At 38.5% G+C, this 24,533-nt stretch overlaps 1 protein-coding gene across 3 annotated transcripts in view; it reads right to left on the bottom strand.

Moving 5' to 3' along the window:
• Window positions 1-5,366: 5,366 nt before the first annotated feature.
• TSNAX (translin associated factor X) overlaps window positions 5,367-24,533 on the bottom strand; it is a 33,804-nt gene continuing 14,637 nt past the window's right edge. For 2 of the 3 annotated variants that reach the window (XM_007173770.2, XM_007173771.3), the window contains exons 5-6: window positions 11,699-11,826; window positions 5,367-7,887 (exon numbers count right to left, since the gene is read on the bottom strand). In XM_007173770.2, coding sequence (XP_007173832.1) covers window positions 7,510-7,887; window positions 11,699-11,826 — 506 coding nt within the window. In that variant the 3' untranslated portion in view covers window positions 5,367-7,509. Of the gene's footprint in view, window positions 7,888-8,803; window positions 8,969-11,698; window positions 11,827-24,533 lie in introns of all 3 variants that reach the window. The other variant, XR_009005611.1, reaches the window with a different exon arrangement.

Genomic DNA, 24,533 nt, shown 5'->3' with positions numbered 1-24,533 from the left:
TAATAGAAGCTAATCAAGTACCTACTAATTCCCAGATTTGCGAGGAGGGGGCGGGATCCCTTAGTCCCCTAAAAGTAAGAAATCAAGGTGGATCAGTACAGGATTATATAGAAAGTAGACTAGTCAGCACAATATCTTACTAATAAAAGTACTCCACATTTATTGAAATTAATTATAAAACCAAAGTTCAAGACCCAGTGGAAAAAGTCTAAAAATAAGCAAAAATGTAAAAAATATAATGTATTATAAAAATATTAGAACATAAACCCCCAAAAAGTATATAACGAAATAATAAATCAGAGTATAAATCAATGAGATAAAAAACAGACTAGCAGAAGCCAAAGCCAATAAAGCAAGAATTAATTCTTTAAAAATACTAACATAGGGGGCTTCCCTGGTGGCGCAGTGGTTGAGAATCTGCCTGCCGATGCAGGGGACGCGGGTTCGAGCCCTGGTCTGGGAAGATCCCACATGCCACGGAGCAACTAGGCCCATGAGCCACAATTACTGAGACTGCGCGTCTGGAGCCTCTGCTCCGCAACAAGAGAGGACGCGATAGTGAGAGGCCCATGCACCGCGATGAAGAGTGGCCCCCACTTGCCGCAACTAGAGAAAGCCCTCGCACAGAAACAAAGACCCAGCACAGCCATAAAATAAATAAATAAATGTAAAAAAAAATTAGAGAAAGCTTTAAAAAAAAAAAAACTAGGGCTTCCCTGGTGGTGCAGTGCTTAAGAATCCGCCTGCCAATGTAGGGAACACGGGTTCGAGCCCTGGTGCAGGAAGGTCCCACATGCCGTGGAGCAACTAAGCCCCTGTGCCACAACTACTGAAACCCACATGCCTAGAGCCCGTGCTCTTCAGCAAAAGAAGCCACTGCAGTGAGAAGCCCGCGCACCGCAAAGAAGAGTAGCCCCTGCTCGCCGAAACTGGAGAAAGCCCGCGCGCAGCAACGAAGACCTGACGCAGCCAAAAATAAATAAATAAATAATAATTTAAAAAAATAATTTAAAAAAACCGAGTGAGGAAAAAAAAAAAAACTAACATAATGGAGACACATCTGGCAAAAATGACTAAAAACATCTATATAGACAACACAAATATATACTATGAATACATATATAGCCAGGATATAAATATAATAAAATAATATTAACAACACTCTGTATCAAAACAAATTGAAAATGAAGACAAAATGGACTAATCCTGTGAAAAATGTAATTTATCAAAATTTGCCATTAAGAAATGATGAAAAACTTGTATAGCCCTACACAGTTCAAGAAACTGAATAATTTAAAAAAGTCTTCCCATAAGCAAAATACCAGGCAATTTCAAGCAAAATTTCAAGGAAACAATAAATCCACTTTTTAAAAAACATTAAAGTATTATTATAGAGATACAATTCACATAACATGAAGTTCACCATCTTAAAGTGCAAAATTCAGTGGGTTTTAGTATATTCACAAGGTTGCACAGTCCCACTAATTCCAGAACATTTCCATCACCTCATCAAGAAACCCCACATTGTCACTCCAAACCCCTCAAGCACCCCAATGCCACCAATATTTCATATCAATACATAATACAATATGCGGCCTTCTGTATCTAGTTTCTTTCACTTAGCATAGTTTTCTAGGCTCATCCATGATGCAAGTACCAGCATTTAATTTTTTATGGCCGAATAATATTTCATTGCAGGGGTATAACACACCTTGTTTATCCATTCATCCGCTGATGGACATTTGCGTTGTTTCCACTTTTTGGCTATTATAAATAATGTTGTTGGAAACATTCATGCACGAGTCTCCCTCTCCTTCTGTTTTTCTTTTTCTCTCCCTCCCTCCCTCTTCTTCCTTCCTTCCCTTCTTTCTCTCTTTTATTATATAAAAGATATAGATATAAAATTTATATATATAGTGGGTGTAGAGTGGTACTTCGTGATTTTGATTTGCATTTCCCTAATGGCTAATGATGTTTAACATCTTTTCGTGTGCTTATTGTTCATTTGCATGTCATTTTTACAAAACTGTCTATTCAAATCCTTTGCCTACTGTTAAATTGGGTTGTCTCTTTACTGTTAAGTTATAAGAAGAGTTCCTTTTATATCTTAGATACATATATCTATTATCATTGTATCATTATCAGATTATGATCTGCAAATATTTTCTCCTATTCAGTGGGTTGCCTTTTCACTTTCTTGATAGTGTCCTTTGATAAACGAAAGTGTTTAATTTTGATGGAAGTTTCAATTTTATTTTTTTCTTTGGATGCATGTGCTTTTGATGTCATACCTAAGAAATCACTGCCTAATCTATGGTCAAGAAAATGTACATCTGTTTCTAAGGATTTTATAGTTTTAGCTCATATTTGTCTTCGCTCCATTCTAAATTAATTTTTGTATATGATCTAAAGGGTCTAACTTCATTCTTTTCATGTGGACACTCAGCTGTCCCAGCACCATTTGTTCAAGACTATTCTTTCCCCATTGAATGGTCTTGGCACCTTTGTCAAAAATCAATTGACCTGTCCAAACCCACAGAATGTACAGCACCAAAAGTGAACTGTAATGTAAACTATGGACTTTGGGCAATTATGACATGTCAATGTAGTTTCATCCATTGTAACAAATGCACCACTCTGGTGGGGAATGTTAATAATAGAAGATGTGCGTGTGGAGCAGGGGATGTAAGGAAAGTATCTGTACCTTCCTCTTAATTTTACTGTGAAGTTAAAACTGCTCTAGAAAAATAAAATCTTTAACTTAAAAAAAGTCAACTCACCATAGACCTATGGGTTTCTTTCTAGAATTTGAATTTTATTGCATTGATCTACATATCTATTCTTATGGCAGTACACTATCTTGATTACTGTATCTTTGTCATAAGATTTAAAATAAAAAAATGTGAGTCCTTCAACCTTGTTCTTCGTTTCAAAGATTGTGTTGTCTATTCTGTGCCCTTTGAATTTTCAAATGAATTTTAGGATCAGTCTTCATTTCTACAAAGTGAAGTTGCAATTTTGATAAGGATTGCACTGAGCCTACAGATCAATTTGCAGAGTATTGCTCTCTTAACAATATTAAATCTATGACTCCATGAACACAGGATGCCTTTTTCTTCTGCAACATTTTATAGCTTTCAGTGTACAATTTGCACTTCTTAGGGTAAGTTTATTTCTGTGTATTTCATTCTTTGTAATGCTATTGTAAATGCAATTATTGCCTTGATTTTGATTTTTAATTGCTAGTGTAGAGAAACACAACTGATTTTTATGTATTGATCTTGTATCCTGCAACCTTGCTTAATTCATTAATTAGTACTAATAGTTTGGGGGGTTTTGAGGGTTCTTTATAGAGGTTTTCTACATATAAGATCATGTTATCTCCAAATAGAGACAGTTTTATATCTTTCTTTCCAATCTGGAGGCCCTCTGTTTCTTTTTCTTGCTTAATTGCCTTAGCTGGAACCTCCAGTACAATGTTGGACATCCTTGTCTTGTTCCTGATCTTAGAGGGAAAGCGTTCTGTTCTTTCACCATTAAGTACAATGTTGTGTGCTTTTCGAATGCCCTTTACCAGGATGAGAAATTTCGCTTCTACTCTGAGTTTGAGTGTTTAGGTCCCGAAAGGGTGTTGGATTTTGTCAAATGACTTTTCTGTTTCTATTGAGATAAACCATGGTTTTTTCCTCTTCATGCTATTAATATGGTGTATTACATTTGATTTTCATGTTGAACCAACCTTGCATTCCTGAGATGAAATTCCATGGTGTTGGTCATGGTGTACAATCATTTTTTATTTGTGACTGAATTTGGTTTCCTAGTATATTGTTGAGGATTTTTGCATCTATATTCATGAAGGACACTGGTCTGTAGTTCTGTCTGGCTTTGGTATGACAATGATACTGGTCTCATAAAATGAGAAACTGTTCCCTACTTTTTTGGAAAGAACTTGAGGACTGGTGTTAATATTTATGTTTGGTAGAATTTAACAGTGAAGCCATTTGGTCCTGGGCTTTTCTTCACTGGGAGTTTTATTAGTAACTTTCTCTCTTTGCTATAGTTCTATTTAGATTTTCAGTGTCTTCCTGAGTCAGTTTTGTGAGTTCCTAGGAATTTGTCCATTTACCTAGGTTATGTAATTTTAGAATACAATTGTTCATAGTGTTCCCTTATAAACTTTGTTTCTGTAAGGTTAGTGGTAATGTATCCTCTTTAACTCCGGATCTCAGTAATTTGAGTCATCTTTTCCTTGATCAGTTTAGCCAAAGGTTTTGTTAATCTTGTTCACCTTTTCAAAGAACCAACTGATATTCTCCACTGTCTGATAGTCTCTATTATTTTTCTATTCTCTGTTTCATTTATGTCTGCTCTAATCTTTATTTCCTTTCTTCTGCTTGCTTTGTGGTTTGGTTTGCTATTCTTTTTCTAGCTTCTTAAGACAGAAGTTTAGGTTATTGATTTGATACCATTCTTTTTAAATGCAGGGATTTAAAGCTATAAAGTTCCCTCTGAGCACTGCTTTGGCTGAACACCATAAGTTGTATACTGTGTCTTTTTCATTCTTCTCAAAATATTTTCTAATTTCCCTGTGATTTCATCTTTGACCCACTGTTTATTTAGGGGTATGTTGCTTCATTTATCTTCCCAAATTACTTCTAGTATTAATTTCTAGCTTCATTCCATTGTGGTCAGAGAACATACTTTGTATAACTTCAATCTTTTTAATTGCATTGAGACTTGTTCTGTGGCCTGACATCGTGTGGATAATGTTCCACACACACTTGAGAAAAATATATCTTCTCTTGTTGGGATGAGTTTTCTGTACATGGGTGCTAGGTCTAATTGGTTGATAGTGTTGTTCAAGTCCTCTATTTCCTTGCTGATCTGTCTTGTTCTTCCATCCATTATAGGATGTCGGGTATTAAATTATCCAACTATTACTACTGAATTGTCTATTTCTCCCTTCAGTTATCTCAGATTTTGCTTCATGTATTTTGGGGCTCTGTTGTTTTATATATCAATATACATATATTTGTAATTGCTATGCATTTCTCAATGGATTGAGCCTTTTACCATTACATGTTCTTTGTCTCCAGCCAAAAGAAAAAGAGGTCTTGATGTCTATTTGTTTAGCTCTCTTGGTCACTGTTTGCATGGAATGTCTTTTCCCATTCTTTTAATCTATTTGTGTCTCTGAATCTAAAGTGAGTCTTTTGCAGACAGCAAAGAGTTTGGATTAAGTTTTTAAATCCATTCCACCAATCCCTCATTTAAATAACACCTTTCTTTGAGCACCTTCAAAAAGCCCTAGGGCTCTGCAATGTGTATGGTGGAAAAAACACTGATTTCATATATGCAGCAATTACTTATGAAGGAAATAACCCAATTTTATTTTAGAATTTCTCAGGAACTTGCCATGTTACCTAGAACCAGTTTCTTTTTAATAAAGATGAAAAACATCACCACAGGTGATGATATCAGAGCAACCATTTTAAACCTGAGACATTCAAGATATATTTAAGAGATCCTCTACCATCCTGGTCTAACACCCACTGTATTAGTATAACATGCAATGTAGAAATGTATCAATAGGCCCAGAACCAATCCACCTGTAGCAGATACTGCTGACTGTGGACCTAAAGGCCATTTCCCCTTCCCCTAAGATGGCAACACCTTAATTCGGTTTCTTGTGTTCACTCTTCTCTCAGATAAAGGGCACCTTGATCTATCGAGGTGATCTCATCCTCCTTTCCACTAGCTGGTTTTGAGGGATTGGAAAGTTACCCAGTCTAGGTCAATGAGATCTGAAAAGATGTCTTTCCTGAAACTCTCCCTACTTCTGGACCCATTTTAAGAAATCATAAATCTACACATTAAGCGAGTCTGTATCAAGTTTCCTGTTTAGGCTAAAAAGTCTGTAACAGTTTGATTAAGTATTTCTCAATTGACCAAAAAATAAGCTTAACTTTTATATTTTAATATTTTATTCAAAGAGTTCAGTTTTAAACATCTGTAAGACATTCATCAATCCATTATTACTTTACTTTTAACATTATAAATTTAACTTCAAGTGGCAGAGGAAACAAAAATATGTAATAAAACTATATTTCAGCTGTATATCTTTGAGTAGGGAAACCGAAAAAACTTACTGCCACCAAAACAAACAAACAAACCTAATCTATTAGGCATGTATATATTTTATTTTCCTTTAGGTGATCATTTTTGGAAAATTACCCTTTCCAAGAATAAGCCCTTGCAAACAGAGCTGCTAATCTTTCCAAAAATAAAATCCAGTATCTAGATTCTCAAAACTCACAAAACCAAATGGAAATGTCTAGTTGTCAGCCAACAGTGCCATGCTCAAGTCAGTTTCACGCCACAGTGAATGGTACAACTATCTTCAGTAGGCAAATTCCTAATATAACTAATTCCTAATATTCCTAAAATAACTAATTTCAGTAGGCAAATTCCAATTCTAAATATTACTAGTGAGACTACTTCTACTACTTGCTATACTACTTGCTATTCCCAACTGTGTTGACAACTGCCTTATTGCTGAATTGTACGTGATAAATCTTCTTTGGCAACTTTTCATACTATGCATTAACACAACTGGACAACTATAAAGATTTGGATTAACTTAATATTTCAGAATTTTCAAAACTTCATTATAATTATTCAGATGTAATTTCTGATAGACGTTAGAACAGGAAAGCCTCCAAACATGCCTAATGAAATATAATGACAACAACAACAAAAACTGCTAAATAATCACTACTTTTTCAGTTGTATGTGCAAGTATACAATTCAACTCAAACATCAGTGAAAATATTACAATGTTAGTGCCAATTCTCTATCAGACTTTCTGTGATAAAGGACAAAAATTAAATGTAGAAACTAACATCTGGGTACCTGTCAATTTTTCTGGAAGGCTGTTTCATATGGATTCAAAATGACCTAAAATTAGCCAGAATATAACATGAATTCTCATTATAATACCTCATAAAGTATACTGGTAATGTGATTTTAAATTCTTGGTCTACGGATTAAGCCTATTTTGGAGGCTTGGCACAATATTATCAAGAAATTTAAACAGGAAGCTCAAGTCCAGATGTCTAAATATGTATTTTTAAAAAATCACCAACTTAAACTATAAATGTCTTCCACTAAATATTACCACTCCAAAATTCACACACACTAAATTAAAACAGGTACGGCAGAAAGTGCACTCTGAAGCATGTTCACATTTACAAAGATAAATGATGAGGTTTAGCCAGCAAGAAGTCAAACAGGCATATAAGCAAACATCTGTATGCAAATTTTCACGAGTAAGATATAAGAAATGATTCGTTTCGGTAATTTTATGTACAGCCTGTATACAATTTAAAACAAGTACAACTAAAACCATTTCTAAAGCCACAATAAAGTCAAATGATATACTAAATAACAGTCTTACAAATTGGTCTCTCTTAGGAGTTCTTAAGAGAAAGAAAACTGAGTAATGTTACTCTAAGAAATGCCCTCTTCTTGATCAATCATTTCTGTTTTAACTGAAAAGACATCTGCCAGCATATGTTTTGGAATTTCTGAACCTCTGACTTTCAAGGCATAACAAGCATTCTCCACTTTGGCCAGACTTTGTTTCAAGGTATACAGCTTCTTAGAAACCTCATAAGGTCCAGTATTGCCAATGAATGAAAACCCATCATAAACCTGACGTAAAAACTGGCTCACTTCAAAGGGGGTGTCAATGTCCCCATTCCCGACACTGTTAATACACATTCGCATCAACTCTCCAGTTAAATCAGCCACTCCCAGAAGGTAATCAACAGGCGTGATTTTCAGTCTCCAGGTACCGCATTGCTTATCCTGTGCATCAGAAGAGGGCTGGTAAAAAAAAAAAAAAAAAAAAAAACACCAAACAAAAGAACACACACACACAAAGAAATTACACTGTGAAAAAGAGTGACTATGCATGTATCACATATAAGGAACAAAATCAACAGCAGGTCAATCATACTAATCCTCTCTAAATAAAATGATCCGTTTTGTTAAATGACCATTCGAGACGTTACAAGACGAATTCATGCCCTCAGTAGGGAGTTGAACTTATGATTTCAAGATAATTTTGACATCTAATATTGTATCATTATAAAATCAACCATTTCCAACTTCACTTGACATAAGAGATAAAATCAAAACATTCTTAAACAAGGCCTACTGACTTTACTGCATGACAACGACTTACTTATTTAAATGACAAATCATAAAGCCCTCCAGGTTTAGGATCCAGTCATGTTTTCCTCAATCACTTAGTCCCTTTCTGGCCTCTCTTCTATCCCCACTCGGCACTAACCATCAGGACTTATTACTCTCTCGCTACACCCGCCTCAGTTCCTTTAGGCTCCTATTTTTCTACTGCACCTGCCCAGCAAAAACACAACCCTAAATCAGTATTAAAAATCTGCTCTTGATAGTGCTTTATTCAAGTGGCTGAGTACCACTGGGCTTAAAAATAGTCACACTCACAACTGTATAGCGTTTGTACCACTACAAATTACTCACCAGTCCTTCTGCTTATTTCTTAGATGGTTGTCTCCAGTCTCTTCAAACACTACTCCAAACCTTCACCACTCTCCTCCTCAGCCCTTACTCAATCCCAAACCTCTTCACTCTCAGTAAACAATCTTGCCTACTTTCACTGGCCTGGTTATCTGCCAGACCACCTGGCACAAGCTCTCTCAATTACCTTATCCCTAAAAAAAAAACAAAAAAGCTTATTTATGTCCACATCCATCTTTACCTTCTATCCTCCAGTCTCAGATGATGAGTGGTCCCTCCTCTTGTTTGAGGTTAACTCTTCCAAATGACCTTGACCCATCTCCTCCCACCTCTTCCAGGACCTTGCTTCATAAGGTGTATGCCCTTGGGCAAGTTATTTCATCTCTCTAAACCTCAGTTTCCTCATCTGTAAAATGGGATAACAGTACCTACCTCAGAGGTTTATTTTAAGGATACCATTTACCAAGTTCTTGGCATAATGCCCAACACAAAGTAAATACTCAATAAATGTTAGCTGCTATCACCATCACCATGTCAGTCTCCTCTCTCCACACCCATTTCTCTCTCTATTGCATTCTGTCTAAAAGAGGCAATGTCTAAATTGTTATTAAAAGTCTGTATGAGACTTAGCTAGGTGGGGTGCAATTATATTGGAGGACATTTTAGGCAGAGGGAACTGCAAAGGCGTGCAGGTGAGAATCGAGCTGTATATCTGAGGAACTAGTGAGGTATTTCTTTGGAGTAAAATTTAAAGTAAGAAGTAGTACAGGATGAGTCTAGAAAGATAGAGCGAGGGGACAAAGTCACATTAAGAAATTAGAACTTTACCTATAGGTAACAGAGTCGTTGAGAATTAAGCAAGGAAATGACAGAGTCAAATTTAGGTTTTATTAAGATGACTCTGGTTGCTTTGTATCCAGTACATGAATCCTAACACTGTTGGACTCTTCAGAGACCATCTGCTCCAACCGTCTCAATGTAGAGTATAAGAATGAGGTCCAAGAAACACTGTAGGTAATATAACTAGTTAATGGTAGAACTGGGTAAGTATCCAAAGTCAGCTTCCCAATTATCCTGACCTGCTATGTGTTGTTTCCAGTAACTGTTAACAGAACTGGCATCTTTTTGGAAAGGACAGACTGTGGGTGGTGAGGGTAGAGGAGGTGGGGAGGCAGCCGGCATTTTCAGAAGTCATTTATAAAAGTAACTTTTGCTTAAGAAAACATTAATATTCTTTGTTTCTCTCATCAGACAGAAGGAGTTCCCTGATTATAAACTAAGAAGTTGATTTTGAAGAAAAAAGTGTGTTAAAAAACGAACAAATTTCAACTAATTGTCAAGGAAATAAATTCTGCTTTACCGATAATACATATTAGAAACTAGGAAAAGGAAATTACTTAAAAAGCAGTTTTTCAAGATGGACCTGAAGTATTTAGGGGTAAAATATCGTGACATCCATAACTTAAAGTAGTTTAGCAAAAAACATTTAGATGAAGCAAATATGGCAAAATGTTAATTACTGAATCCAGGTAGTGGGTATATGGATGTCCATGTGCTACTATTCTCTCCACGTTTTTGTGTATTTGAAATTGTTCATAATAAAAAGTTAAAAAGAATTAAATGGTTTGACACTACTCTAAATAGTAATGTCAGAGCAAAATACCTTCCCCTACTGAATTCCCAGAATTTTCAGCACCAAGAAGAATCTTTAGCACTAAAAGGAAAAATTATTTATGAATGTGGTCTTAACATTTTGAGAACTGTATGTATATGAATATTATGACACCCTAATCTTACAATAATTTACTACCTAAATCCTCAGAATAGTGTTTTAACTCTCAGTTTCTCTTTACCTTTTTGCCTTTATATTTCCATTCTGAATTAGAGAGAACTTTGAAAGGAAGGCATGGTAATTTGCCTGATATATTTAAGAAGCAGGGTCAAACAGGCTTACCTTACTTCTTTCTGTAATTCAATCTTTACTAAATGAATAAAAAATATGAAGGAATTTTACTTCTCAAGATGAATTTCCTCCTTAATAAACTTCACATGATTTTTAAAATTGAGAAAATACATGGTTTCCTTGAAGTAATTTATATCTGTCATGCCAAATTAAGTCTCACTTTTCAAAATTAACGTTTTATTAACATTCAAGAAAAGATGATTTTATAGCTTCTTCCACTTTCTGCCTACCTATCCTAACTCTTTGAGTGATTTTTTAAAAATAATTAAAAGAAAAACTGATGAAAAATAAAGAAAGGAAAAAGACTGTTTAATTGTATCGTTATGTGTACTGATATCTCAGGAGGTTACCAAATATTCAGAATTTTACTTCATGGCCTGAATACTGTATTTCAAAACCCAGGGGGAAAAAACGGTATTTATTTAAAAGCTGAACTACCAAAGTTTCTCTTTTCTTAATTTAGAGAAGCTATGTAATATTTCAGATAAAAGCATTATGAACTCAGTAATTAACATCTCTCATTATATAATAACAACTTGATACTGACACTGATAATGACAACTAACTACTGAGCACTTATGTGGCATGTGCTGCATACTACCGAATTTAAAACCTTTAAATCAAATCCTTTAAAACACTCCTTTGAGGTAGATGCCTGGCACAGGGGTCCCTGGGGCACATGGTGACAAACACCGGCAGAGTGGACAAGGACACACATGGCTCTGGATTCAAGACACCTGGTTTCAGAGTCAGCTGTCACGCTTACTAGTTGACTAGGTTTTGGTAAGTTACTTAAGCTCCCTAAAGGCCTTTTTTGAAAAATGAGGGTAATAATTCTTACCGCGTAAGGTTAAAAAAAGGATTAAATGAGATAGTGCTTATAAAGGGCACATAGTAAAATACACAGTAAAACCAAAAGTGGACTTATGTAATTACTCAATAATGCTTTACGTAAAGAGTAATGTCTCCCCCCAACACACCCACGGTTGTTTGAGCCACTAACTAAAATATTTAAAAGGACCATTTCCCTAGTTGGGAATCTATGAAATCACACTTTAGAAAGAACCTTCCCATCTCAATATTCTTAGCATCATAAGCCAATAAGTGGCCTACAATCATTATACTGTTATGTAAATTATGTAATAAATGTGAAATATGATTTTAAATTCTTACAGTCTTATTTTCCTTCCCATTGTCTTCTGTTGAAAAAATCAATTGTTTATTAATTTCATCCATACTGATAAGTGATCGTGTTTTGATGAAGTGTTGAAAAGAGACAGCCTCCACATATTCCTGCAGTCCTGAAAAACCAACCGAGAAAATTACTAAGGAACAACCACTGAATTAATAAGAACGTCATAATAAAGAACTTCAAACTAATCATCACCTAGCTCAACAGAAGCTTAACGGGTACCTACTATGAATATTAGACCTAGATTTGGGTCTTAGAACACGAGGGACCGCCTGGGGATAGATGGTGGGGACAACATTGAACGTGCAAACATCCCTGTGGCTGAACTTGAGACAGCTCAAGTACAAAGGTGTTCAATTTCTTCTTCGTGCTTCAGGAGCCCATTTGTCTTAAAAATCTACTCTTTCCGACAGAGAAATGGCAAAGATTTTCAGAGAAATATTTTTTAAAGAATTTAAGAAAGGACTATTACAAAAATTCTGACAGGCTTTTAACAGAAACTATACAGATTATCTTTTGATCTCTTCAGCAGCAAAACAGACAATGATTCAATCAAATGAGACATAAAATTAAAGATCATTTGGCTCTTTCCTAAAATTTTAATAGGTAAAAAAAACAGTAAATAATGCAGACTAAAGTGTCAAAATTCAGAATACTGCTTTCCTCATACTTCAAAATCAATCCTTTCTGCTTCAGTAGTTTACGTTTAAAAAAAAAAAAAAGCTAATGAGTAATACCAGATGTACCAGATGTAAATTCTACAGAGTCCTCACTGAATTAAAAATACATCTTGGTAAAGGTCGAAAATAGTACTATAAATACTTTTTCAAGTGTTTTAAAACAACCAAATTCTATCGTCACAATTTTCAGCATTACTTTATTATGTCTTAATCTATAAGGTGATACTTACAGGGAAAAAGTATTTCTTAAAATGATTATCATTATTGTCAGGTTAAGAAACTCAGTCTTCTTTTTAAAGGCGTTATTGTGAAAACAGGAAGAGGGGAACAAATTCGGAAAGAAGACTCAGAACTTGGTAGGGTCATCGGTATTCAAGTTCAAGTTCTCTCTCTAACGCTTCTCCTGACAGAGTCCTGCACTCACAGAGCCTCCCAGCAGCTGACACTCAAAATCAGGCCTGGCAGCAACAGTGTTGAGAAGGCTGACCACTGTGGTACTGTCACAAATGCCACACTAGGGTCAAAGACACAAAAGGAAATGCATGACCTGGTTTTTATAGCAATAATAGGAAACAACTAAATGAAAATATCCCGACTCATTCTGAGCAGCAAATGATGCTAAAGTAAGGTTAGAAAATAGGTGTCTCCTGCTGACAGAGTAAGAGATGATAGGACACTTTGTTTAATAAACCATAACATGCTGAGAAATGAAACAATAAAGTTGAGTTTAACAAAACAGATAACGTCTCTTAACGTTTACAATTAAATTTTTGTAAAATTTTAGTTTTATGAATAGGTTCATAAAACCCAGTTCCCTTCCCTAACGACAATCTACATTTCTCATTTCCTTCCAGAAGCACTTCAGGCATACAAAAGCACACAGCAACACTTAAGAACCACTCGTCACATCTCTAAATATGCTCTAACGTGATCGGCGCTTACGAATGAGAGCTAAAGACGAAGATATGCAGAAAGATTTATGGACAAGGATACTCATCGTCACAATCACTACAACAGCAAAAACTGAAAACACTTGAAAGATCAACGATAGAAGTGCCACTCGCCGACTTACTGTCCCTCAGCTCCATTAGTGCAGATAATGGAGGTGGACCCTAACACGCTCTCTTCTGCCAGCTGGCACGTTACTGAGCTTTGCTGGTAGAGGGCCCTGGAAGGGCCGCAAAGCAGGGAAAGCTCTCTCCGGGTTCCGGTGTGCCCGTCTCCGGCAGCCTTCTAAGCGTGCGGAAGCGGCAGCTCCAGGTGGGCAGCAGCACGAGGCCTCTCTCTGGGGGCAGGTTCCCTCTGTGACCCAGACAGCATCTCCCAGGGAACCACCTCCCTGGGCAAGGAGCCTCACGGCCCGGCACCTCCCCACGGACAGCCTCCCAGGGATGCCATCCGCACGACATCTCAGCCATCCAATGGCCCACGACTTCAGGGGGGAGGGAGGGGCGACTCCTCGAGATGTGTTCCTCCCTTGGGTGCTCTGCCTCTGCCCCGGGGTGGGGGATGCCTCCTCTGTCTGATACTCCTGCACTCTTCAGAGTTCATGTTTCCTCGTACAAGGCAGTCCCCTACACAGTTAATTCGTTATATTAAACTTTCCCTGTTCAAATTACCAGGCAGGACACTGATGAATACAACAGGGACTTAGGACAATAAATAATGGTACTGCATCTCCTTCACCCCTATCACCATGGGCGAGGCGCTCCGTCTTCTGAGGCCAGCCACCAAGCCTAGCCTCAGAATCAAGATGCAATCCCAGCAGGAACCTTAACGTGGATTCTCCCTTCCACGTGCGAGGCTTTCCACCTGATGTCCTCCACTGGATGCTATCACCATCGACACTCTCAGACCCCTTCCATCCACTGGCCCTACCTTCCTCACAACTCCTGCCCCAACTCTCTCTTCCCCACCTTCAGTTAAATTTCAGTAAGCTCATCTCACACTTCTCAGCCTACCTCCTTCTAGCTTGAGCGCATCTCTACACCAAAACAGCTTTCACTTAAAGTTATCATAGTTAATGAGTCTAATGGACATTTTTTCAGTCTTAACCGTAGCAGCGTTCAGCATTTTGACCACTTTTTCCCTTCTTTAAACAAGTTTCCCTTTGGTTCCTTCGATGGCATCATCTCCTAGTTCTTTTTTCTAACTCTCTGGCCATGTCTTCTTAGTCTCTGCCTCAATTAATCCTAGGCTCTCAAATTTACCTATACTTGGCTTCAATCCCTCAACTTGACATCTCTGGCTTCGAGTCACATGTATCCAAATGCGTATTTGACAAGCCCATCAGAGGGACCTCAAAATCAACATGTCCAACGACGCATTCACAATCTTCCTTCCAAGCCTAGTCCTCTTTGTTTTGCCAATTCTAGGAGCCTCCTGCCCTTCCTTCCATCCATTTTTTCCCCTCTTCTTACCCATTCTCACACCACAGACTGTTTGCCTCTTTAATAACTATGACCACATCACTCCCCCACTTAAAGCCTAAATAGCTTTCCATGGCTCTCAGAATACAGAGCAAAACCATTAACATGGTTTATAAACACCTGCTTAATTTCACCCTCCACCAACCATCATCAGCCTCAACTCACGCTATGGTCAAGTTATAACTCACATAGTTATACATTTCAAAGATGGGTATGTAAACCCATATAAATATCCTTTAAATTAACAACAGTACAAGGCTTGTATGTACTCTATAATATGAACTTTCCTACAGTTAATATAAAACACTACTTCTTCAATATTTCTAGGCATAATCCTGCCCCCAAATTCGTACAGTTGGCTTACAATTCATGGCCATGTTGAGCAAAAATAGTAGTGTTTTAAACGCTGGAATCAAATACAAGTATCAAGGTTCTTGTCATACATGTGGTAATTGATGGGGGGAGAGAGCATAAAAACTAAGATTCTATCAGTTGAAGGTGGTGCACACAAGCTTTCCCGGGGCTTCATGGTGAGGCTCGATGATTTCATCTAGTGAACATTAATTATCAAGATTAATGGGTATAAGCCAGTGTACCCATAGATGGAGGATGGCCATATCTATATACCTATAATCTCAAGCTGATTTGACAGACAAGGTGCAAATTCCAGTGTGCAGTTCAAGGCAGAAGACATCAGTCAGAAGTGAGGGTATCACTTAAACTGAACCCGTCTCTCTCATCTATTCTCTCTCACGGTAACACTATGTGTGATGGTCCATTTGGCTAGCCATGGTGCCCAGCTGTTCTGTCAAACACCTGTCTGAATGTGGCTGTGGAAGTATTTTCTAGATGTGATTAACACTTAAATCAACAGACTCTGAGCAAAGCAGAGGACGCTCCATAACGGGGTGGGGTGGGGTGGGGGGGGACACTCATCCCATCCGCTGAAGGCCTTAAGAACAAAGAATGAGGCGTCCCAGCCAAGCAACTGGTTGGGAAAACTGCCACAGAGACGCCCTGCCTGAGGCTCCAGTCTGCAGACTTCAGACTCAAGACGCAACACCAACTCTTCCGAGAAATTCCAGCCCGCTGGCCTGCTCCACAGACTTCATACCTGCTAGCCCCCAGATCACGTGAGCCAGTTCCTCAAAGTAAACTACTGCCTACCTACCCCACTCCCTCCCCCACCCCCCATGACTCCTGTTGGTTCTGCTTCTCTGGAGAATCCTGCCGTCAAACAGTGGAACGGCATGTCTGGTGAGGCAGGGTGCTCAGGTAACTTAAGTGCGCATACAACGCACACACCTGTCTCCTCTCCTTGACTCTCTGTGCTCTCCCTTTTTCATTCCACACCCACACTGCGCCTTCTCTGATTTCAAGGGGTTCTGTTTGCTGGCCCTCAGCCTTCCCTCCATGCCCTCCTCCCTCTTTCACCTGATTAATTACTACTAATCCTTTCACGTTCCATCAAACAGCACCTTTGAAGAAACTGTCTGACACCACCCCATTCTAAGTCAAGCCATTATATGTTTTCCTAGTACCATGTGCCTTTACTTTGTGGCACTAATCAAAGTTGTATTTATTTATTTATTTTAAATACATCTTTATTGGAGTATAATTGCTTCACAATACTGTGTTAATTTCTGCTGTACAACAAAGTGAATCAGCCATATGCATACATATATCCCCATATCCCCTCCCTCTTGCGTCTCCCTCCCACCCTCCCTATCCCACACCTCTAGGTGGTCACAAAGCACCGAGCTGATCTCCCTGTGCTATGCAGCTGCTTCCCACTAGCTATCTATTTTACATTTGGTAGTGTATATATGTCCATGCCACTCTCTCACTTCGTCCCAGCTTACCCTTCCCTCTCCCCGTGTCCTCAAGTCCATTCTCTATGTCTACATCTTTACTCCTGCCCTGCCCCTAGGTTCATCAGTACCAGTTTTTTTTTTAGATTCCATATATATACGTTAGCATATGGTATTTGTTTTTCTGACTTACTACAAATAACTCAATTTCATTTCTTTTTATGGCCGAGTAATATTCCATTGTATACATGTGCCACATCTTCTTTACCCATTCATCTGTCGATGGACATTTAGGTCAAAGTTGCATTTAAATAATGTAAAACTCCAGGACTTCCCTGATGGTCCAGTGGTTAAGACTCTGCGCTCCCAATGCAGGGGGCCCAGGTTCAGGGAACTAGATCCCACAAGTCGAAACTAAGAGCCCGCATGCCGAAACTAAGACCCAGTGTGGCCGAAATAAATAAAATAAAATATTAAAAAGTATTAAAAAATTAATGTAGAATTCCTTATCTACCATCCATTCTATCCCTTGCTAGGAGGGCAATATGATGACTACCTTGCTCACTGCTTATCCCTTGTGCCTAAGGTAACAGGCACAAAAACATAATTAAATAAGGCAGATCCATTTTTGAAAAACTATTTAGTAATTTTAAATTATGTTTCATAGGGACATTTAATAAATAGGAAAATGACCATTTTGGAAAAAAACCAAAATACAATAAAGAAATAAGTAAAAATTAAAACACAACATATACACTATGATTATAAATACAGACAGTAGGAAACAGGAAAAAGTTGCGACTTAAAACAACATCAAAAGGATTCTTATCACCTCAGCTCTCTAAGCAAGCTGGTTTAAACTATTCTAGTGGGAATACCGTTATACTGTGCTTTTCTGCTTACAGAGATCACTGGGGAAAAATTATGTCTAAGAATTTGATTCCATTCACGGAAAGACTTAAAATCCAGGACCTATCCCACAATGCTTAAGAAAAGTATCCCAGAGTAGATGTACCTTTGCTTAACAGAGTCCTTTAAGGAGTGTTTGATGTGCAAGGGGAGAAATGGAGCTCAGCTTAGGGCAGGGACCACAGAGTTGAAATGGCCCTGCACAATTAAAAAGAAATAATTTCAAGTTTCAAAGTTCAGCAATGGAAGAGGAGAAAGAATTTTTAAAAAGAAAAGAAAACAAGCAGTGAAAAAGCAAGACAGTATTTTTAATACTATTCCTGATTCTGAATGAACTTTATTTAACAAAGGTGCTAACTGCAGGAGAACATACTGGTGAAACATCACTTCTTTGTGAATGGAAAAAGGTATCTGGCTGAATTCATTAGTTGTAGAATCGTTTTATCCACATGAGCCAATTCAAAACATGGAAAATTATTTTAATGAATATATTTTAAAAAATGATTTGTAGTTAATAAAATCAACTAAGTACAACCAACTTCCAGGACTGTGCGTCAACTATAAAACAAAAGTACTAGACACCACGATCTCTGTGGTACTTTTCAGATTTAGATTGGTATGAACTATTCTTCCTATTGAAATGTCAAAAAAAATCCATCTTAGTGAAACTAAATTATATGGCAAACAGGAATGCCATTTGCTTCTGCAACAAAGCACTCCTGAATGATGTTGCTAAAAGGTCTGCAGTCTCATGAATAAATGCACATGAAAAAATATTAAACTCACCAAATAGGGTAAAGAACATAAAATTTACCATTTTAGTTATTTTTTAAGTGTATAGATGTGTCGCATTAGGTTCATTAACACTGTTGTGCAACCAAAACCACCATCTATCTCCAGAACTCTTTTTATCTTACAAAACTGAATCTCGGGAATTCCCTGGCAGTCCAGTGGTTAGGACTCCGTGCTTTCACTGCTGAGGGCGCGGGTTCGATCCCTGGTCAGGGAACTAAGATCCCACAAGCCGCGTGGTGTGGCCCCAAAAGACACAAACAAAAAAAAAAAAAACAAAAGAACTGAATCTCTATTCCCATTAAATAACTTCTCATTCCCTCCCCCTCAGCCTCTAACAGCCAGCATTCTACTTTGTCTCTATGGATTCAACTCCTCTGGGTACCTCATATAAATGGAATCATATGGTATTTGTCCCTTTGTGACTGGCTTATTTCACTGAGCATTTATCCATGTTGCAGCATGTGTCAGAATTCCCTTCCTTTATAAGGCTAAATAATACTCCACTTCATGAATAGACCACATTGGGTTTATCCATTCATCCGCTGATGGACACTTGGGTTGCTTCTACTTTTTGGGTATGGTGACTAATGCTGCTATGAACATGGGTGTGCAAATATCTGCTCGAGTCCCTGCTTTCAATTCTTTTGGGTGTATACTCAGCAGCCTCCAGCAAGATATTTTAAAATATATAAATAAAATATTGGTAGTACCTGACTAAGTCTTGAGTGTCAATTATATGTAAGACAATATATCTGGGACTTCACATCCATCCATCCATCTAGCTATCTACCTATCTATTTATGGCTGTGCTGGGTCTTCGTTTCTGTGCGAGGGCTTTCTCTAGTTGTGGCAAGTGGGGGCCACTCTTCATCACAGTGCGCAGGCCTTTCACTGTCGCGGCCTCTCTTGTTGCGGAGCACAGGCTCCAGATGCGCAGGCTCAGTAGTTGTGGCTCACAGGCCTAGTTGCTCCGCAGCATGTGGGATCTTCCCAGACCAGGGCTCGAACCTGTGTTCCCTGCATTGGCAGGCAGATTCTCAATGACTGCGCCACCAGGGAAGCCCCTACATCCATCTTTTTAAAGCTCATTATAACCTTATGTAGCCAAGGTTATACTATCCTTCCTTTATGGATGAACAAATTGGGGCTCTAAGAAATTCAGAAATTCACCCAGGTCACATAAGGAGTGGTGAAAAAACATTTCTATAATTCAAAAGCTCAAGCCCTTCCCACCTTACCTGCTTCTTTACATTCAACTCTATATAAAACATATTCACTTTTTCTTACTTTTTTCCCCACTAAATCCCTAGGTCGGCTTTTCTCCATGCTTCGTTCACCTTATTCTCTAGTCTCTGATACTGTATTCTTTCATGATTCTGTGCTAGTCTGTGCCTATGTTGCCCTCTCTCAAATCTTTTTCTACCTGTAAAAAATGTTTAAACGTTTTGATACACTCCAATCAAGGCAGCACTCATTTCTTCAAACCCACTACATAAAGCTTATACTTCAATTAAATGTTTCAGTAACCTTTGTATTATAAAAGCTGTATGATCACCCATGTTGCACCCTGGAACTGTGAAGGCAAGAATCATCCTTTTGTTACAACTTTGCTCCTTCCTCCATTCCCAAAGACAGCACTTCATATACAGAAGAGATTCAAATGCTTAGCAAATTGCTTATAATCATCTCTCCCTGTTCCTCCTCATTAGCTTTATGAAACTCTAAGTGCTTTGCCAAAAATATTCTAAAATTTGGTATTCAAATGTTCAGAACTATCTAATTGTCCTTTATTTATAGTACTTTGGATTTAAGTCCACTAAGAAAGGCATATTTTTACAAGATGAGAGTTCAAACTGATGAAGCTCAGAATCAGAGGTCTCACGGTTGGTTATCTGATTTATTTTTTATAGGGGACAAAAAGAAGATGCGGAAAAGAGCCCTCAAAATTCCATCTGTTTGTATCGATCTCTACTAAGGTGGGTGGCTGTCAAAGATTACGTTTTCAAGTATATCTAAAGTCATTATTTAAGTTGCCCTTGGGATGTGTGTGATTAAGTCACCCCAGACACGGGGTGCCAGTTCTACTCCACAGCAATTAGGTTTCAGTATATCCCATAGAGGAAGTTCAACGACGTCTGGCCCCAAACACTGAGAGCATTTTTGGTCACATCTAGGTAAAAGGATGTTTAAACAAGTTATGTTTCAACTTGATGAAAAGGACATCCGCTATTTTCAGTGAATAATCCCCAAGGTGAAAATTTTCAATCTACTGCCATATTCCATCAAACAATGGCTTCCCCTTCTGCTTCTGCTTCTGCTTGGATGAAATCCAATTATAATTATTTACAAAATCAGCTGCCAGTAAGAGAGAAGTTTGTAGGTTGGTTTTATGTAATTTGTTATTTTTCTCCTCCTTCTCCTATTAAAACATATACAAGGAAACCCAATTAAAGGCTTCTGATTATTTTTACTTATTCTTATAATATTTAAGTAATATATAGCCCATCCAAAACTCCATAGAAAACCATACAGAGGTTTCATCATAAACTCGATCTACAAGTCTCAACTTTCTTCCCAGGCTTCTAGTGTTTTAGAATACTATCTGACATTTGAGCCAGCAATTCCACTCCTAGGTATATACCCAAGAGAACTGAAAGCGTATGTCCACACACAGACTTGTACGAACGTTCACAGCAGTGTTATTTTTAGCCAAGTAGAAACAACCCAAATGTCCATCAACTGATGAATGCAAAAACAAAATGGTACATATGTACAATAAAATATTATTCAGCCATAAAAAGGAATAAAGTGCTGATAGATGCTATGACACAGATTAACCTTGAAACATGATGCAAAGTGAAAGAATCCAGTCACAATAGGCCACACATTGCATGCTCCTGTTTCTATGAGATGTCTAGAACAGGCAAATCCATGGAGACAGAAAGCAGCTCAGTAGTTGCCTTGGGGTGGGGGAAGGGAGCTGGGGAGTGACTGCTAATTGGTAAGGGGTTTCTGGTTGGGGTGATGAAAATATTCTGGAATTATCCAGTGATGACAGCCGTACAACCTTGTGGTTATATTAGCAACCACAATTTAAAAGGGTTAATTTTATGACATGTAAATTATATTTCAATTTTTAAAACTGCATTTATAACTATCTGTAAGAACACCACCTGAATTTTTGCAAAAGTGAGCTTTACCACATCACTGAAATGTAAAAGTATAATCATGTCTAGGTTTGACTCACAGCCAACTCTGCTAAAAAATGTACCCTCAAACACATAACTTGTACATAGAAAATAAATGTGTGCAATTACACTACCAATAGTAAAACAAATGCAATTCCACTACTTTGGATTTTGTCTAATTTGGACTTTGTCTGAGCAAGGCTTTTACTTTAGCACCGAAGAGTGTATGTTGGGCAAATCAGTATTCCTGAGTTTTTATATAACATGAAAACAAATTTTTGAATTTAGCATACTCTTACAGATTCATTCTGCTAAATTCCAGAGGGAAGAGAACAAACTTTTGTTAACAGTTACGTCCCAGACTACGAAATGCTTTCCACGAACAGATTCCATTGAATTTTCAAAGCAGTCCACGAGGCAGCTGTTCCTGCTCCCGCATTACAGGCTGAGAAAGCTGAAACTGAAAGAGGCTGCATGTTCCAAGGTTACAGATCTAAGGAACATCACAGCAAACACAGAAGCCCAGGTCTGTACGGCAGCGAAGTCTCTTCTGCTTCACCTCACTGAGTAAATTTTATCTGTTAAAAGCAAACCTGAATGAGTAGAAAACTTAATAGCCATCTGGGGATCTTCTAACTCCCCCAGAGCTGCCTCTGGGATCTTGGGAAGAGGGTCACACTCTCTGGTCAGCGCTGTCAACTTCCCTGTCCCTTGGAGTGATATTCAAAATATTTTAACAGGAATATAAATTATTACATAAATCAACATAAATCTAGCATTTTAAATATATTCTTCTATTCCCTTATGATATCAAACTACATTTATTATGAAACCTGCTTCCCAAGTGATTTAAGATACAGCATAAATTATCCATCAAATCATTCTGATAATTCTCACATCATTTCTTGATTTTTAGATGTTGCTGGAAGTATCTTTCGTTTGATTTGTCTTTCCCCAGCTAAACGATGCCCCTGACTGAGCCATGATTTGATACTGGGAACATCATCAAACTTCCCATGATTTCTTCCATTAAAACGACGGTCACTAGGTGACTGAGGATCCTGCCACGTGGGGATTCACAGGCCTGCCTCCACTTCAGCTTCCAACTCTCCCCACCGTTCAACAAACCTCTGTTCTGTTCTCATCAGCCTCTCTCCTCTAACCACGGGGGGATAAAGAGCGTAGAAAGACAAGAGAAAAGGAGGTTCGTGATGTCACTTGTTGGGCGTGTGTGCTGTCCTTTGGTCGTTCAGCAAGACCCAGGGCAGAGTGCCCTCCCCAGACCCCTTTCCCTACGTGCAGAGACAGTCGCTACCCCCTCCTCCAAGGGGGGTGTCTCAAACAAAGCAGAGCTCCCTGAACCCACCTCAAAGCCTGTTAACTGCAACCTGAGGGAACGCGCTCGCGTGAAGACTTGTTTACAGCCCTGGTCCCAGGAGACCTCCCAAATACTGTTTGCTTCTCCCCACAGGGCACTTATCTGGGGGCACGGCTCAGCTGCACCGCACAAACCCACCCCACTCCACTCCTGGACTTGACTTCAAGCAACTCCCCAGTCTCCCCACCCAAAATAATGTATTATCTGCAGCCTGGCCCCTAGCTGCAGTGCACAAACCAAGAAGTACCTGTCATGGGCTGAACTATGCCCTCCTAAAAGCCATACGTTGAAGCCCGAAGTCCTAACCCCTAGTGCCTCAGAATGTGACTATATTTGGAGATAGGGCCTCTAAAGGTGATTAAGTTAAAAGAACATTAGGGTGGGCCTTAATCCAACCTGACTGGTGTCTGGATAAGAAGAGATTAGGACACCCCAGACACCAGGGATGCACAGAGGAAAGACCATGTGAGGACACTGAGGGCGGCCACCTTTAAGCCAAAGAGAGAGGTCTCAGAAAAAACCAACCCTGCTGACACCGTGATCTTGGACCTCAAACCTCCAGAACTGTGAGAAAATAAACTTCTGTTGCTTAAGCCACCCAGTCTGTGGCAGCTCTAGCAAACTAATATAGCATCTTGGAATCACAGTGTATGTTTGGCTTTTGAGATAAATCAGATATGCTGAAATCTGTATTATTAATTAATTTGACTAATCACAGTTAATAACATACTACTTATCAACAGACACAAAAGTATGTTTATATTACACAAAAGTATGCTTTGTTTTAACAACCAAAATGATCATAATAGTGTATCAAGCTGAGTATCTTGCCCGACTTCTCCCAATGTTATCACGCTACAACTAACTAGCAAAATCCCAGCCAGGAATGAATCTAACTTCCCACCTCATTCATTCCTATCACATTTATCGATCCGGTAAACTTTCCAAAATGATTCGTAATAACTATTAAATGTTGCTGGTTAAGTTCCCACCCCCATTCCCTTGGAGTCATTCCTGTATCTCCAGGCCCCCATCAATTCCAAACCACTGTTCCACCTCCTGCCCGTTCTCAGCACGTGACTGGAAGAGAGAGGTTTCTGAGCAAGAATGTCCTCCCCTGCCAGCCTCTACACCCCTCCTGAAACGCCCATCTCAAAAGAGGTGGCCTTCATCTCATACAAGGCTTGTCAATTTCCCTACGCTACAGAACCCACCCTCTCTTGATTCCTCAGGGATCCTATTCCATCAAAGATTCCATTCTATTTCCTTTGGTTTAGGTCCGGAGGACCCAGTCTTCGGCTTTCTTCTCACTCTACACTCTCTTTGGACCATTTTATCCATGTCTATAAATTCAACTATAGCTTACAAGCTGAAGCCTTCAAGGCTATAACTGTACCCTGAGTTCTCGAAACCACTATATTCAACTGCCTATTAGGAAGCTGCTTGGATGCCACATCAATCACACCCAAAACCCATTCTGTCTTCCATTTCTTCCCTTAACAAATAACATCTGCATTCAACCAGCTGGCCAAACCAGTAAGTTTATTAAGTTACTGCACTTCAATCTCCTCATTTGTAAAGTACAAACATCTACCTACATTGTAGGATTTATATAAAATAATATGT

This window comes from Balaenoptera acutorostrata, chromosome 16 (genome assembly GCF_949987535.1).
Source record: "Balaenoptera acutorostrata chromosome 16, mBalAcu1.1, whole genome shotgun sequence".
NCBI lineage: Eukaryota > Metazoa > Chordata > Mammalia > Artiodactyla > Balaenopteridae > Balaenoptera > Balaenoptera acutorostrata.
The sequence above is the reverse complement of the archived record's forward strand: the minus strand, read 5'-3'. Positions and strand labels throughout refer to the sequence as shown.